This window comes from Aricia agestis, chromosome 20 (assembly GCF_905147365.1).
Source record: "Aricia agestis chromosome 20, ilAriAges1.1, whole genome shotgun sequence".
Classification (NCBI taxonomy): domain Eukaryota; kingdom Metazoa; phylum Arthropoda; class Insecta; order Lepidoptera; family Lycaenidae; genus Aricia; species Aricia agestis.
The window spans coordinates 10,277,307-10,294,648 of NC_056425.1; the positions used below are offsets into that span (position 1 = coordinate 10,277,307).

At 37.5% G+C, this 17,342-nt stretch overlaps 3 protein-coding genes across 4 annotated transcripts; 2 read left to right on the forward strand and 1 right to left on the reverse strand.

Moving 5' to 3' along the window:
• Window positions 1–3,424: 3,424 nt before the first annotated feature.
• Window positions 3,425–11,285, forward strand: LOC121737125. Of its 2 annotated transcripts, none has more exons than XM_042128682.1 (7): window positions 3,425–4,614; window positions 4,845–5,197; window positions 6,086–6,241; window positions 6,913–7,044; window positions 7,724–8,291; window positions 8,768–8,943; window positions 9,266–11,285. In XM_042128682.1, exons 1-7 carry the CDS (start codon window positions 3,643–3,645, stop codon window positions 9,678–9,680), a joined length of 2,772 nt encoding a protein of 923 aa, XP_041984616.1. In that variant the 5' UTR covers window positions 3,425–3,642; the 3' UTR covers window positions 9,681–11,285. The 2 variants fall into 2 exon arrangements, with proteins under 2 accessions (XP_041984616.1, XP_041984617.1); XM_042128683.1 differs by having other exon boundaries at window positions 7,739–8,291.
• Window positions 11,286–12,513: 1,228 nt separating this feature from the next.
• LOC121737126 (calcium and integrin-binding protein 1-like) lies at window positions 12,514–15,983 on the forward strand. The gene is made up of 5 exons (XM_042128684.1): window positions 12,514–12,681; window positions 13,248–13,350; window positions 14,114–14,261; window positions 14,589–14,713; window positions 15,844–15,983. The coding sequence occupies exons 1-5, from the start codon at window positions 12,584–12,586 to the stop codon at window positions 15,952–15,954; spliced, it is 585 nt and encodes a 194-aa protein (XP_041984618.1). The 5' UTR covers window positions 12,514–12,583; the 3' UTR covers window positions 15,955–15,983.
• Window positions 15,984–16,182: 199 nt separating this feature from the next.
• Window positions 16,183–17,211, reverse strand: LOC121737127. The gene is made up of 3 exons (XM_042128685.1): window positions 17,128–17,211; window positions 16,930–17,039; window positions 16,183–16,429 (listed from the first exon to the last, which is right to left on the reverse strand). The coding sequence occupies exons 1-3, from the start codon at window positions 17,182–17,184 to the stop codon at window positions 16,276–16,278; spliced, it is 321 nt and encodes a 106-aa protein (XP_041984619.1). The 5' UTR covers window positions 17,185–17,211; the 3' UTR covers window positions 16,183–16,275.
• Window positions 17,212–17,342: the final 131 nt, after the last annotated feature.

A 17,342-nucleotide genomic window follows, 5' to 3' on the forward strand; every position in this document is an offset into this window, starting at 1 on the left:
TTCGGAAGCCCATATTATTATGATGGAAGCTTTGATAGCAGCGCTTTAAGCCAAACCCGATCAAAGGCCTTCACAATATCCAAACTAACAGCCAATGCCTCTCCTCTCCACACAATCGCCTGAGCCCAAAGATGAGTTTGGTACGTCAAGAGATAACCAGCCAAGCGACCCTTTTGGAACCCGTACTGTTTGTCATGTTTGTCGCTTAGTAATGTCTGGCCGCCCAAGTATCGAAAGAGCTGATAATGGATTCCATTATCTTCGATAAGATGGAGGTTTTAGCAATTGGTCTGTAGTTAGAAGGATTTGAGAGGTCACCTTTTTGGGGATCGGGTACACTAAGGCTGTCATCTAAGAAGCCGGGACAATGCCAGAAGAGTAGGAGAACCGAAAACGACGCGTTAAGACCGGAGCCAACTCTAAACACACTTTTTCAACACAACAGCGCCAAGACTACTGAACCGATTGTAATGAAATTTTGTACACAGATAGTCTAAAGCCTGAGAAAGGACATAGGCTACTTCTTACTGGAAAAAGGGGTTGTAAGGGGGTGTTTAAATGCGTAAATTTGTTCAAACTAAGTTAGTTCCAAAAACTGGAACAGATGGCGCCAATAGTCGCCTAGATCGCGCTATCGCTTGCTCATATGTATTTCTATAAGAGGTGGTACCATGTTGAGATAATATTTCGATTCTTTCGATTGTTATACATGTTATTAAATAACTCACGTACCAACATAGAGACCAGAAACAACAGTCTACCAATAATAAATACTAAATAGTTTATGGCCTATGGGTATTGGCTATTGGGCAAAGCTAAAGTTGTGTAATGCATTATGCAGCTAAGTTGTGTAACGCTAAATAAGCTTTAAAAGGTATAAAAAAAGTTTAATTAAAAAAAAATCATATTATGTGCACACTACACGGCTGTTTTGGGTATTTTGATTTAAGGGGTACCAGGGTTTTAAAAAGCTTTTGACAACAATTTTATTAACACCGCGCGCTATAAACTGAAGTCCACGCGGACGAAGTCGCGGGCAACAGCTAGTATATAATATAACAGGACGCTCACTTATAACATCTTAGTTTATCGATATCCTCGACAAATATCAACCGAGTGTCCCATCACTATAGACCGCCATGTTTAGTTCTTGGCAATATGGCGCCGGCCACACTTTTTTGTAGTTATGTCACTTCCATCTGTTTCTTTATTCATTGGTCTAAGTACTTCAAGACACGGCCGCGCGCGACTCACGTGAGTCACGACAGTCATCGGCCGCGCGCGTCTGTCGCAGGTCTGTCGCGACTCGCGAGTCGCGGGACGCGCGCGGCCGTGTTGAAATTATATTTAAATACTAGCTGTTGCCCGTGACTTCGTCCGCGTGGACTTCAGTTTATAGCGCGCGATGTCAACAAAATTGGTGTCAAAAGCTTTTATAAAAAAAACCCTGGTACCCCTTAAATCGAAACAGCTATGCAGTGTGTACATATAATACTTATTACATTTTTTAAAATTAAACTTTATATTTAATGCCAAATTTTAAAGCTTATTTAGGCCCATAATTACACAACTTTACCCATAAACTATTTATATCATTGATAGGTTTAACTTGTCACTGCATAGATAAAGTATTGACTTATTTAATAACGTAAAAAAGTAAAAACAATCGAAAAAAAATCGAAACTCGAATCTCAGATGATACCACCTCTTATAGAAAGAAGTCTGGGCAAGAGTTACCGCGATGTAGGAGACGCACGGCGCCCCGCGCCATCTATTATGAATTTTTGGAACTAACTTAATTTGAACACGCATTTTCACCCCCTTACAACCTTTTTTTTTCAGTAAAAAAGTAGCCTATGTCCTTTCTCAGGCTTTAGACTATCTGTATACAAAATTTCATTACAATCGGTTCGGTAGTTTTGGCGTGAAAGCAAGACCACGGAGCTAATACAGAGAGGAGGTGTGGTAATCAAATTTCCTTAAGAAACAACGCGTGACAATTTGCGGGGTGAGGGGGTGTCAAGCTCCGCCCACTTTTCCATATTTCACCTATCGTGTAAAAGCAAAACTACTAGCTTAGGTCGATGTTAATGTTACTACGTAGTTCATCTATCTTACACTAGACCTACTACCTTTTCTATACTTACAGTTGGTGTTTTAAAAAATCAAAATCAAAATTGCTTTATTTCTGAACAAATCTAAAATAAAATATATTAAGAAATCATTTGATCTTTCATTTAAAACAATTTAATTTTTTTTAAACAATTTAATGAAAATATTTTATTACTTAAATATTATTTAATATATTTCAATTAAAATATTTTTCGTAATGAAATAATATGAAGGTTGTTTGTCTTTACTATCTTCTTGAAACTTTCCGAACATGGCTTTCGCGATATAGTTACGTTAAAATAAAATAAAAACTAGAACGCCCACTTGACCCATCTTCGTCGAGGGTCGTCTTGAGCGAAAACGACCCCGGTCGCCAAAGGGAACGGCAGAAGGGGACGTTTTGAGCGTTTTGGTCAAAATTAACGTCATCTGGAACGCAGCCAATAATATATACTTACCCTCTTACTAATAAACGCTCTAAAAGCTTTGAATAGTTATGCAGTGTTTTATCTTCTTCAATCCAATTAAAAATGTCACTTGTGTGACAGGAACAAAACACTGGATAACTATTCAAAGCTTATACAACGTTTATTTGTAAGGGGGTAGTAATCTGTGTACCGCGGTCGTCAAATGGAACGGCAAAAGGGGACGTTTTGAGCGTTTTGGTCAAAATTAACGTCTACTGGAACGCAGCCGTGAGTGGCAAGTGCAGTAAAAATTTTCTTTGGGCAAGTGGCAACACAGAAAAAAAATCACGTTTGTAAAAAAGAAAAAAAAATGTTTCGTTTCGTAGTACTATCCCTAAATAGCAGCGTTGCCAGAATGTTACTTTTGTAACATTTTACGTTACTTTTGACCCTTGCATGTTACATTCATGTGACATGACTAAAGATGTTACTTTTACGTTCCTTTTGGTACTTAATTGAAAAAAAAAAGATGTTTGAAACCAAAAATGCGAAAACGGAACGCACTAAGTTTTATTGAGTTTTGTCGTTACAGCTGACAAGGCTTTAAATGAACGTGGTAAAAAAGGAACTAACGCTGCCATCATACAAAAACGCCATTTTTGACAGTTCTCCTTTATCAGCAACGCCCCCGCCCACGTTTATTTAATTAAAGCCTTGTCATCTCTATATTATTTATAGTATGTTTTCGTGCATTCTGGATCACCCCCCCCCCCCCCCCCCCGCCATTTTATTATATATAAGTAATACGAAATGTTACTTTTCCCCTCAATATGTTACTTTTCGCATGACAATATGTAACTTTCGAACATACAGCTCTGGCAACACTGCTAAATAGTCTGTGCGGTCGGCGCAGCAGCTGGCGAGGCGCTAATCGCCTTTGTAAATTTTAATATCATTTTGTGCATGGTTTTCATTCAAAAATCAAAAGCATTGTTTTAATTAGTTTTGTCGGAATCTAACGTGTAACTACTAATTATCATATTGTGCAACACTTAATATTAGGTAATTTTGCGTTCCAAAAGTTAACAAAAAAATGTAGTCTACCGATTTTCGGTGATGGATCATGGAATCCTATGAGGAATCAAATTGTTTCTCCTTGAGCGATAGTTTCTCCTTATACGAGAGATACATGAAAAGTTTTAACGTCGTAAATAACTACACCAACGATCGCATCGAAAGGGCGCCCTCGGACTTTGACAACGAAAACTCTAACAGCGGAGGTAACATAGACCTCTCCGAGGCTAGGGAGTCGAACGTATGCGAGAAAAGCCGCTCGGAGTTCGATAAGACACCGTCGCTGCAACAGATCGACAATATCGACAAAGGTTTGGACGATGTGATAAAGATCGGCTCGCCGTGCACGTCGACCAACGCGTCGTCTTGTCTGACCGACAATTTAAACGACAAATCCGACTTGACCGACGTCCCCGTGTCTTCGGAGGAGTCGAAATCCCATGACTTCAAGCCAGCGTTCATAACCTCAACTATGGAGAACAGCAATAACGCAGTGGACAGCGTCCCGATGTTTCGAGACGCGAAAGCTACGGAGAATGTGTTCAAGCTTCCGATCACGGAGTTATCCTTCAACGCGACGATCTTGAAGCACGTTCAGAAGTTGAAACCTATCGTGGACCCGATAACGGCTCTGACGACAGCTAACAACATGCTCAGCCTGACTGAAAATAGTGCTAGTGATCCGGGCAACAACGGTGAACAAGTGAACAATTTAGATGAACCCAGTGGGTACGAGGACAGGAGTAATAGTGAATCGACTAAGCTAGACAAATCATCAGAAACTGGGGACTCCCAGTCCCAGTCTTTAGAGAGCAGGAAGTTACAAGCGAATGAAGGTAGCTCCAAGTGGAACTTGGACCAGAGCTACTCATCCTTGGAGGGGTCTTTTGACAGTGGTGTGAGGTCTCCTGACATGTTCTCTGATGGCGAGGAGGAGGCTTTGAACCCGGAACCGGAACCCTTCTGGAGTTTCCTAAAGGACTATGAAACAAATCATAAGATACAAGTTAGGAAGATTGAGGTGAGGTTATGTTAGATTAGCATATTTTTATGCAACTTTTAAACTTTGTTGACATGTTTGTCTTGACATACTAATTAGAATTTTATTACTTTCTGGGAAATTAATTTTGCAATTCTTAATTCTACTACCTTCAACTTCTAGTTCTTATTAGAAAAAGTTATTGTGTGCTTGATATATTCACTCTAATTCCTAAAAAACCTCATGACTTTACTTATCTTTTTTACATTCAGGAGAGATTGCATGGTGTTCTACCTCCACCTTCTGTCACCATTCTAAAGACTGATGTTACACAAATGTTAAAGAAGTACTACACATATTTACCATTCTTCAACGGAGAGGAGCATGTTGATGTAGAATCAAACTCGATGACACCAAAGAAGAAAGTATCGTTTGTTAAAATACCAGAAACGAGTGATCATTGTGATGATGATCATTTTGAAGCAGTGATTAGAAGAGTGTCTATAGACAGTCAAGCTCTCAACACGAGTACAGACAAGAGTGTGGAGATAAAAATGGCGACGGAAGCAGAAGCTCTACAGACTGAGTGGCCGGATGTTTTGAAGTGCAAATATTATGATGTTTAGTGAGTATTTCTTATTACATTTGTACGAGACTATTTTTTTTATCAAAATTTTTGATGAGGCTTAAAAATGCACTTGGCATCTATGCCAGCCTCATGGTATTATTCAAAATTGTTTAAAAATTAATAAATTTAACAATAATGCAACCCTTCATTGACAATAGATAGAACCTGATTAAAGTACGGGCCCCTTGCGAAAGAGGCGACGCCAAAATAATATTAATTTGGACTATATCTTTATACATTACTTAAAGAGTTTGAAATTATTTCAACTGCACCCAAAAGAATAATAATATGTGTGTATATTTGTTTGGCAGGCGGCAGGCCCTAGGGCCTACTTCAGAGGTTTGGGAACCTCTGAATTATCTTGTCTATCTACTGATAGTTTGAGAACAAAATATTGTAAATTAGTGTCCCCATTCTATTGTTTAATTTTAGAATACATCTAGATGAAATACATCACCCCTAAGCGTCTACAGTCTACACAATGCCCCCATTTTATTTCTGGGCCCCACACCAGAGCTACTCATTTAGATTTTAGACCTTCAGCGCCCACAAAGGGGCGTTATCGCCCACTTTGGGAAAGGCTGGCCTAAATGAATGTCACGTTTTGAGCTTCAGCTAGTGTTACTTGGTAGATTGTAGTCTAGTTTACTGTTTGTTATAAGAAATTGTTAGGTTATAGATTGTATTTGTGTTGATTCATTCTTATACAATTAGATTTTGTTATAATTTAAGAAACAATAAAATGTAAAATTATTATATCTAAAAGGTTAATTTTAAGACTAAAAATATAAATAATATTTAAGTCTTAAAATTATTAACTTTTTGGAAACAAGTACCATGTGGTGTCATGCATGAACAAGCAACAGTTTATTTGATTTATTTCAGTTATAATTTAACATCATACTCTGAGAAATTGGAAAGACTGAATCAAAAGTATGCTGAAAGATTTGTTGGAGCAGAAACTGATACTAGTGTTAATATTTACTCTGGAGGCCTGCAGTCTCCGAGCAGTGCTAGCAAACGCAAAGCATTGAGAATCAAGTGAGTATTGTCAAAGCAATTTTATTATAATTAGCCTACATTAGAAATTTTGAATTTCTTTATTTAACAGTTTATTGTGCACAGAAAACATTTACAATGTACAGTTACAAGCACAAAGTGGAGTTTTAAAAAAAACTCACAGTAGCCCTAGATCCATACTAATAATATAAATGTGAAAGTGTGTCTGTCTATCTACCTGTCTGTCTGTCTGTTACTTACCTCTTCATGCTAAACAAAAAATAGATTTTGCTGAAATTTGACATGGAGATAGATTTCCAGGAAAGGACATAGGATACTTTTCATCGCGGAAAAATACCCGCGTGATAAACGAATTTTGCCGCAACGAAATTGCAAGCGTCATCTAGTCATACATAATTATTTACTATTAGCCTATTAGCATTTTTTTTTGGATAATTAATTATTTACCCTAACTTTGTGCGAATGTTGCTGAATACAAGTTTATACTTACTCAAAAAACCTTGGGTACAATAATATATTCTTCCATTATTAACTAACATTTTTTTAAAATATTTTTTATTTTACAGAGGCTTTTAACATAGTTTTTTTTAAGTCAAATTTTTACTAACACTAGGGATCAATGGTCTGAAAATAAATAATTTTTATTTATTTTATTTATTTAACAATCAATTAACATATAATGATTATTTCAGAATGGCTCAAGTGAAGTCCCCCGGTCGTCGTCTGTCGCACCTCGCGCGGCGGCGGCAGGCGTTCTGCAGCGCGGCCACCATCAGCGAGAAGGCGCAGTGCTCCACATCCAAGATGGTGCTCATTGATAAGAAGTATGTATCTGGATTTTTACTTTTTTATTATTGTAGTTATGGACTAAGAATGATCTCTGTGTGGACCTGTTTTAAGAAAAGATTTTAGTCTGAACAAATTCTAGCTTAAAGTTATTGTAAGCAGAAAGAGTCAACAAGGACTAAAAATTAAAGTCTAATTATCAAAATATAATATGAAGAATACATCTAAAGAAAAAGCTAGGTATTGGTTAGATTTATAATGAGGTTAACTCACAAAGTTAAAAATTTGCACTGAGCGAGCTTTGGAAGTAAGATATGAGTATTTCAGTTTAACTTATTTATCAAATCAAATCATCTTTATTTCGGGCATAACTAGGCCTTTGCATCCGTTGTGGATGATTTATACAGTGTTTTCAGAGCAAAGTAACCACTCCTCAAATACTGTAGTGCCTGGGACAAGATTTAAATGTCCGTATGGTTGCCCAAGCAAATGGCATTCTCGCAACATAGTCAGTCTAGTCCAGAGGAAAGAACTAGTCAATACGTCTGGGACCAACTATGTGCGGGTTTCGGGCATAGATACTATTTTATCTAATAGACTGTAGACTATAGAGCTTAGAAACTTATACCAAATATTGTCAATATAACCAGTTTTCTTCTACCCAACTAACAAATAAATTGCTTTTGAAAACATACTCTGACATAGAATATTTTGAAGTTACTTCCCACACAGAAAGCTGATCAGCTCGGCGGAAAGAAAAAGCCCTCGTACCAGACGGACTCCCGGTAAGAAGACGCCGACCAGCAAAACCCCTGGGAAGAAGACTCCGGGCAAAACACCAAAGAGCGGTTCCAGTAAGAAGAAAGCAATGAGACGCCTGTTGCTGGACAACGAGAGCTTGACGAGATCTCAACCTGCAAGAGAGACTCTCAAAAGGGCTCTCTTCATAAGTCCGGAGAATAGAAAGTCCGTACCTGCAGCCTCGAGTTCCTCTGTTCCGCACCAAGCTATGAGGTCTAAACGAGCTCTATTCGGATCACCAGTAAAACCGGAGGAGACAAAGAGCAGTGATGGAACAATAAGTGACCGGTTTCATATGGACCTGAAACGAAAACGCAATCCGTTTGACGAAGGGCCAGAGAACAGGAGTAAAATTGCGAAAAGTTTGTCTTTTGGAGGGGATTCGATTACATCATCCCAACCGAGCTCCATTCCCCTGAATCGACGCGCTTCAGAAATGCCTGCTTCGAGAAACATGGCCGAGTTGAATGAGACACATAAAAAGGTACATAAATGATTTTTATGTTTTTTTTTTATTTTGACGTAACAATCTTACTTAAATTCACATAATTTTCAAGTGAATACAGTAAATTGTGATTGTTGACTGAAAGTGTAGTTTAAGCTAATAGAATTCAGTACTATAATAAATGAGATAGAAACTTTGTGTGCTTCCTACACAACAACGACTTACGCCGCCTACACAAAAGAACGATACTCCATGGTATGTTTTTTGGAACGAAGTTCCTTATCGTGCGTTGCGGAAGGGGGCTACACGGAAAAAGTTGTAACGACATGACACAAAAGTGTCGGTTTAATACAACTAGAGTAAAAATGCTATAGTTGTAAGCCGTGCGGCATTTTATCACAAGAACAGCTTGTGGCTCAAAGAAACTTGCTAATAACATCTAGTCATTACTGACACATAACTATAAGTATATTTTGACGCAAAAGCAGTAAAAATATATCTCACCTCTCTTCTAGAAACTTCTTTGGGCGGTAACCGAAGCTCTTCGTCTGCACGGCTGGAAGATGTCTTCACCAGGTTTCAAGGAGAAGGCATCTCTATTGGCACGGCTGACTCGACGTCTGCTGACATTACCCCCACATGCGGCGAAGCTGGCTGCACCCAAACTGTCCACATCTGATACATTATTCAAGTAAGTTAATAATGTGAACTAATTCTAGGTTAACTTTAAATAATTAACAAGTAAATGTCGATAAATAATTGAAAAGCAATAATTTAGGGCAAACTACCCACTTGTTGTTAGCCTATTATTGGCACCTTAGATCTTTTGTTTGAAAATAATTATTATATAAGATTTTCTGTACTATCTTTCTAACGCCCAATAATTTATTGTTTTTTCTTATGTAAATTTTGTGGAGCCATACAAATGGATGTTTGAAGAATATTGTAATCGAAATTGACACTTATTGTGCTAAGCTTTTTACGACATCGACTATTTTAAATTTTATTTTCAGGCTCGCTCGTCAGTACGTATTCGCTATCATCCAAGGACGGACAGTAGAGGAATGTTTCCAAGACGAACAGATAAAACTATCCAACGACAGCACAAAACTCACCGGGTACATATCAGCATCAGCCTACCAGCAGCTAAAGAATCGACAGATACCAGCCACGTTGACCTCGCAAGTCAAGGAGAACACTTGCAGCAATGGGTCAGCGAAACCGGACCCCCCTAGGAGCAGTACGAAGAACATATTACAAGACAAGTTAGTTAACATAGATACCAATTCTAATAGTAGCTCTGGTTTTAGCAATATAGAAAGGCCAGAGCTCTTCAAGTCGAACTCTATGCCTTCTTTCGAGGAGGCGGCAAAAATGCGCGCCAGGAGGCAAATAACGTTTGACAATTTAGACTTTCCTAAAAGGTGATGAGTTACTAAATAGAAGTAATTGAGTTTTGATCATCTTGCAGGCTTAGCATGGCCACAGTAGAAATGCGAAAGAAATATTGTCAGATATTAGAATTAAGTGACAGATTGACTAAGGAAATCTGTAATTTTGACAGATATAGAGCAAAATGACCGAATTTCTTTGCCAATCTGGCACTTTGTCTATTCTTTCAAGATACTATCGTGGCCATGCTAAATGTGCTGGACTAAAATTTCCTACTATAATAAGTACAAGCTTTTTTGTCAAAATAAGTTTCTGCAGAATCATTACTATCACGACAGTGTTAAGTAAATCGAATTTTAAAGTTTAAACATATTCTTTGATAGACTAAATTAGAAAACTACAATATTTTTTGTAACAAATATTGTAGTTTTTTGATTTAGTTTAACATATGATAAACTAAATCCGAAAACCACAACATTTTTTGTATGTTATGCGAAAGCGAATTTAATCCTTGGAAGATACATTTGCATGTGCGATTTTTAAGTTGTGACTATGTTTCATAATTTCAAAACTTGTTACTGTGACATGCAACATTAAAGTTGTGTTCAAAATCAGCTTATAAGTTGGCATGCAAGAATCTTTCCTTATTTTTATTATTCATGCCAATTTGTTACCGAATAAATCAGAAAATGGTTACATATACGCACTTTAATAGTAATTAATTTTAAGGCAAGGCCAGCCTGCTTTGATTTAGAATTTTCTTATAAGAATAAAGTTGTAAATAATAATTTTTGCATGGAAGTAAAATATATCCTCATGTCTTCTTGGTTGTATTCTGATTGATCAATCATATTTTTTTGTTAATGGCTTCCATATTACTTGTATGACCTCTTCGTAAATAAACCCTTCTAGTCTTTAGTAGATATGTTGTCAGTTATCATTGTTTCTTTCTATAAAAAGTTGCTCATGTATGCAATTATATTTTTTATGCTCCATTTAAGAAGAATCAGTTTGTAAAATACATGTTACACATTTTTGACATAAGTTCTAGTATTTTTAAGTAGTAGAATGTTTTGTGTATTCCTAAGCGGTGGAACTGCTTTAGATGGATGGAAGTTTCCCATCTACAGAAGGGCAAAGGTACGGGAATATTGGGCGTTAACCATCCATCCATATATTATATTAATGTAGATGGTATTGCTCGAGTCTTTTGGGCATTTATGGACATTAATGAGCATTTTGTCATGTCTTTACCCATTACTTTATTAGCACATTTAGCATTAATGTTATCTTCCGTGTTTCGAAAATGCTTAAATGAATAACATAAAATAACATAACTCATATTATGGCTTGATAAATAAAAGATAACAGGACTATTATATATCCTTGTTGATGTCCTTGTCTTATACATTAAAAAGCTGTTTGAATGACAATAACAGCTACATGGAATAGTTCATCTATTTTTGTTCTTTGTTTTTAGGACGATTAAAAGTAACGGAAAATTATGCAAAGTTCGGGGCAGAGGGCGCTACTAGAATCTAAGCAGTAAACAATCCGTCATGTTGCACGCGTCATATTAGAATATTGACAGAAACGTTGTCAAACGTCGAACAAAAATGTTTATCTGCTGTCTATGCTGGTGCTGCCATAAAGTTAATATACCTAGCGGAATAGAGCAACAATCTCGAGCTGTCAAACGAAACCGAAATTGGTTTACATCTGTGTGAAAAATATGTGTACGTATACACTTACACAAGCATGATTGAACATGAATTCTATGAGATTAAATTGTCAACGTGCGGCACGTGCCGACTGGACGTCAAAAAAAGAGTGCTGCTGTCATGTATCACATGTCTCTTTATCTCTCTTGCTCAGGCCTTTGTTTCTCTATTCCGCTAGGTATATTAACTTTATGGGTGCTGCGTATAGCTTAATAACATTGCAGTTCTATTCCATTTGGGTTCATTTACTATTGACTTGTGGATCAAATACAGTCATGTAAAAATTTGCCATTGGACTATCCGTCTCTCTCGCATGTATAAAGCTTTGGAACTTTGTGTGTATCTGACCAAGTGTAGGCGTCTATGTTAGTAAATGGAATAAGTAAATTAATATATTAATTCTGAATTCGACTTATTTTGATAAATGTGTTGCTGAGTATGATCTCAGGAGTATGTACGATGTAAGAAATAAATTATTTTCCAAAAATGAAATCGTGTTTTGTTTATAAGGTATTTACGTAAGAGTTCAAGGAAAGATAGATTTTTCAGTTGCATAAAACAGTAATTTTTTCGACTGTAATAGTATTGGACTGTAATAGTGCTTAATGTGTATTGGATCTACCTATTGTCGTAATACTAATTTCGTAACAACACCCGCATTCGGAAGTTTCAGTGTAATGTGAAACAGGAAACACATTTCTTATCAAAATAATTATACTTTATATTTCAACATCACTTCATAAAATTAAACAGTTTCACTTGGTAGATCCGACACAATTCTAACCTTTAAAAATATTATACATTTTTTTAAGGTTCTAAAGGCCTATAAAATTTATAAAAGTCACATTTAAATTACCATTGTATGTGTGCTGTAATAATTTTAGTTTTGTGCTGCCTAGTTCTGTATAAAATAAGTGACGAATAGTGTATCCGTAAATTTTGTCGCTGCTAACACTGATAAGGCGATATGGAAATAAAAATAAGTAACTACCTAGTTTTTATAAATGTTAGAATTATCTTTTAAAATAGAAGTACCCGTAAATTAAACCCAACTATTTGTAGCTGAAAATCTACCTATTTGAATATAAACCACTGTTTATATGTATTCAATAGGTAGGTACGCATAGTTCAAAAGCGTAGATTAGGGCTTCCTCGATTAGCATTGTGTTATCAAAGATAAGATAATTTTAATTGGTGCATCGTATTGTTTGTTTTGTCATGGGCGCCTGCGGGACCAAAACATATCCAGGGCTGACCGAAGATATTTTGGAGGACTATACCTCCTTAACTTATTTGAACAAAGGAGAAATATTATAGTAAGTACTTTGCTTGGTTTAGTTTAGTATCATGTAATTAGATAACGTTACTATAGCTCTCTATCTCTATCTAATGCTATGGTTATGTTCCGAATCGTTATTGTTTTGCGTCGCGTCGTTGACATTGCCTTCTCTTTCATAAGTACATAATATTTAATAAACGAAAGAGATAACAAGATGTTTTCTCCTCAGTCCTCTAGTCTACCGACGCTGCGAACTGCGAAAACTCTGTGAAACATCAATAGAGCGAGATGAAATATAACGCACTGTCGTGTGGCGGATGAGACAGTAAATCGGTTCGCCGCTGTTTCGCAGTTCGCAGCGTCGCGTCGCTCGGTGGACTAGAGGCGTTAATCATCGATTAACAGACGTTGGTGGAATTGGCACGTAATTTTTGTGAAGCCTAGAATAGTTTTGCTTTCACAATGTTGGATACACGGGACCACATTACCTATTTCATGCACTTGCCCCAGTATCACTAATCACCATGTTTTTCTTTATTAACCTTAATTCGTATTTCTTAGTTCTTACAAATAACATTAATAGTTTTTTTTTGTGTTTTGTAGCTTAATGAAGAAATTCTATTCAATAGATCCAGACAAGATAGAGGCCGACTACGCACACAGGTTCCCGAAAGATGAAATTATCAAAAAGTTCGAAGTTCTAAAGGTATTTCTTTTTGTGTCTTTGCCCTAGTATGTTCGCAAAACACCTAAAAGTTTGCAAATGGACGAAGACCGTACGTCTTTTTATTCGCTCATAAACGCTTAAATTAAAGTAAGTGCTTGAAACTTGGGAGCGAGACAAGTAACGATAGGACAATATAGCTACGAAGTTCTTTGTGCTTCGCGACCGGTCTATAGCAAAATGCGTGTGCCTATGATTGACTAAGTAGGTAATAAATTGAGGACAATGACTGCGTGCAGCGGGGCGGGTCGTGTCTGTCTGTCTGTCTGTTAACTCTTCGCGCTAAAACCGCTGAACCGATATTGCTGACAGGTATAATAAATAATAATAGCTCCCACACCGGGTTTCAGTGACGGTGGCCGGTTTCATTGAAACCTCTCTATTCCTTTACTCTCCTAACCCAGCGGGATGGAAGACCGACACGACCGGCGAGAGATCAAGCACAGGACCGACTTTACATGCCTATCCGACGCATGGATCATCTTACTTGTCACACAATCAGGTGATCAGCCTGCACTGTCCTAACCAAACTTGGAAATAACAAGTTTCCAACGCGGGAATCGAACCCACGACCTCCGAGTCAAGAGCCGCGCTCTATACCACTAGACCACGGAGGCGTGAAAGGTATGGAGATACCTTGAGTCCCGGAATGATACTTTTTATCCGTGTATATCGCGTGTTAAACGAGTTTTGGCGCAACGGGGTTGCGGGCGTTATTTAGTACTTTGTAACGTCAACATTCCAGAACAATCCATTCCGAGACCGTCTGTTCCGCGTGTTCTCGTCGAAGCAGGACGGCTGCTTCTCCTTCGAGGACCTCCTGGACCTGTGTTCCGCCATGAGCCCCGACTGCCCGGCGGAAGTGAAGGCGGCGTGGGCTTTCCGAGTTTATGGTTTGTTCTTCGTTTAAAAATTAAAATATTTGGTAAGCCTTTTTTCAAGAAAGCGTAGAATAGCTAATGAGTAGGAACTTATAGCCAATGAGTTGGGACGTGGGGTATCTATCGGTCCTATTATCGCGTGCCCAATGTGCTGGGTGGCTTAAAAAGAGAAGAGAGGTAGAGGAGGGTAGAAGGTTTTTGCAGGCATTTATGTCAAATCTCCTTTTAAAATTTGCGTTTTATATTTTTAATTTTCAGAACGAAAAGTAGTTTTTTTAAATCTCTATGAGGCCATAGAAAAATATTAACATGAAGTATATTATTGCAAACTGTTTTCAGACATCGACGAGGACAACCAGATATCGTCGCGAGACATCTACGACATTCTAGACCGCATCACCTGGGACCCCAACAACCGGAATATGTTCCTGGATAGAGAATCCAAAATTAAGATTGCTAAAGTTGTAAGTTTTTCGTTATTGGCCCAAATCCCAATACTAAAACACTTTTGTATGACAGACAAGAAGCCGCAATTCAAATCCATACTAACATATAACATTGCAAAAGTTTGTCTGTCTGTATGTCTGTTACTTCTTGACGCCCAAACCACTGAACCGATTTTGTTTTTGATATGGAGATGCTTATCCCGGGAAAGGATATAGGATAGGTACTTTTTATACCGAAAAAATGTACGTTTCCCGCGCTATGAACGAATTTTAGCGCAACGATGTTGCGGGCGTCATCTAGGAGGCAATAATTTTATGGAGCGGTTACTGTTGCTAGTTTTTCCTTTATTCATAGTTTATTCACATAATAGGTACAAATGTTACGTTGATTTTCGGCGTGGGTATATCATTAAAGCTGATCGCACATTTGTCAGCATCGTACGCGCCGTAGGTACGCGTCGTATACGCGCCGCATAAAGGTGAACGTACACTTAGCCGAATCGAAGTTTTCTATGAAAACAAGCAATGAAACAGCAAAAAAGGGTGGAAGCGACAAAATGGTTTTTGTCGCGTAATTTAAAAACCATAAATGCTATGCATTTATGGTTTTTAAATTGCTAAATGTTATGCAAAACCAAAAAGCTATGGGCAAATTAAAGTGTACGCTTGGCTTGAACCAATATTTTATCTACATATTTTGGAAGCTTAAATCACAATCAGTTGGAAAAATAGGAATCCCTTTTTTACATAGGTCTTTTTGATTGATTATTCTGTGTTATTAAAGTTGACCAATCGTGTTATGCTATGGGTAATTCAAAGACAAAGACATGATGAATACTGACAATGAACTTTAATTTCTTAGCTTTGGTCATTGCTGAGAAAAAACGATATCGCTACAGCCAAATTATCAAGGCGTCGCCTTAAGCGGTTAACTGGGCCTTTAGCGGCCACTAAACGGTCAATTTCATTGCCCAATATTACGAATTGTGGAATATTATTGACGGTTTAGGGTAAAATATATGATATATTGAACAGTTTGATCTAGTTACATTTTTATTGCACCATAATATTATTGCATCAATATTATTGTAGGTTTAGGGACCGCCTTAGTTAAAGACCTTGATTTTATTATTTATTTATATTTTTAGATACTAAAAGAAGTAAACCTCGATCACAGCGAGACCATCGGCCTCAACGAGTTCAAACTGATCCTGCCGAGAATACCAGAGTTCACTTCGTCGTTTTATTTCAGACTGTGATGGTAATCAATAAATAAGTATTTCAAGCATCTAGGTCTTGTGATTTTACAAATATAAGTATAAAGCGGTCGCAGATATAGACCGCACATAATTTTAAGATGGCTTATCAAGCTTGCTCGCGGGCGCGGGCTGCGGCCACAGTGACACGCTGTTGGTAAGAAGTAAGAACTAAGAAGCACACAGAAGACTTATAGGAGTTTTTTCTTTGTAAATCAAAAAAGCCAAGTATTATTTACTAGATATTATTATTTTATATTTTAAATACATATCAGAAAACAATTTATCTAAGGATTTTTAGAAAACCAACGATATTGAAGAACTCTATCTAACGAACAATTTACAAGGGTTCTTGTTGTAGCGGCCACCGAGGGTGCGTTCCGGAAGGCTGGGGAATCCACTAGTACGGCCTGTGTCCCTTGGCAACACATGAGGCTGCTTGTACTTCACGTGGAACCTCGGATACGATAGGTACACGCTGAAAAAAATACAGTTAGGAATATTAATTATCTTTCTTAACGCCTTAGCGTGTTTACACACGCGCCGCAGCGGCAGCGTTATTCGCCGCCGCGGCGCTGCCGCTGCGGCGCCCGCGCCGTGTGTAAACACGCTTAGTAGTTAGTAACCTACATTGCTTAACAGCAACCGTAAATTATTAGGTATAAGTGCTCGGTATTTAATTCTATTTAAATAAAAGGTATTTAAATGCGCGAGCTCCAAGAAATTGTGTGCGGAGGACCCTCACACATTCGCTCAAAAGATTCGATGTTGGCCGTGATCTGCATAATAGTATTACGGACACATTAAGGCCTATGTCCAGCAGTGGACGACTATAGGCTGATATGATGATGATGATGATGATGACTGATAAATTAACATGGTGCCCGCTTCCTTAAATACATAGTTTCCTAAGCACGCTGCACGAGGCGCTTGTACTGATTTGTTATGTTTATTTTAGTAGGCTAGGCTATAGCTTACGTGGTCATATCTTGCGGGCATTGTCCCGAATATCCTGGTTCCCTAAAGTATTCTAAGGGATGGTACGCTTTTGGATACCCTCGATAATAGTCTCTATGTCGCTGACATGCCTGAAAATTATTTTGTAGGAGTCAGAATACAATGCACAACATGAAATGATAGCTATAGGATTTAGGAAATCGATTAGAATGAATTTACTTCATAAAATGTATCAATTTCTTCTTGCCTAATATTATCCACAAAATAAATATTCATATTTTACAATAATTTACACAAGTAATCTTAAAAAACGTCAAAAAATGATGTTATTAAAATAACAAAAAAGATTTTTCGCAACTTGGCGTTATGACTCTATTTTCATGTCACAAACATATTCATCTATAAAAACGACAATCTGTCAAATACGCAATAAG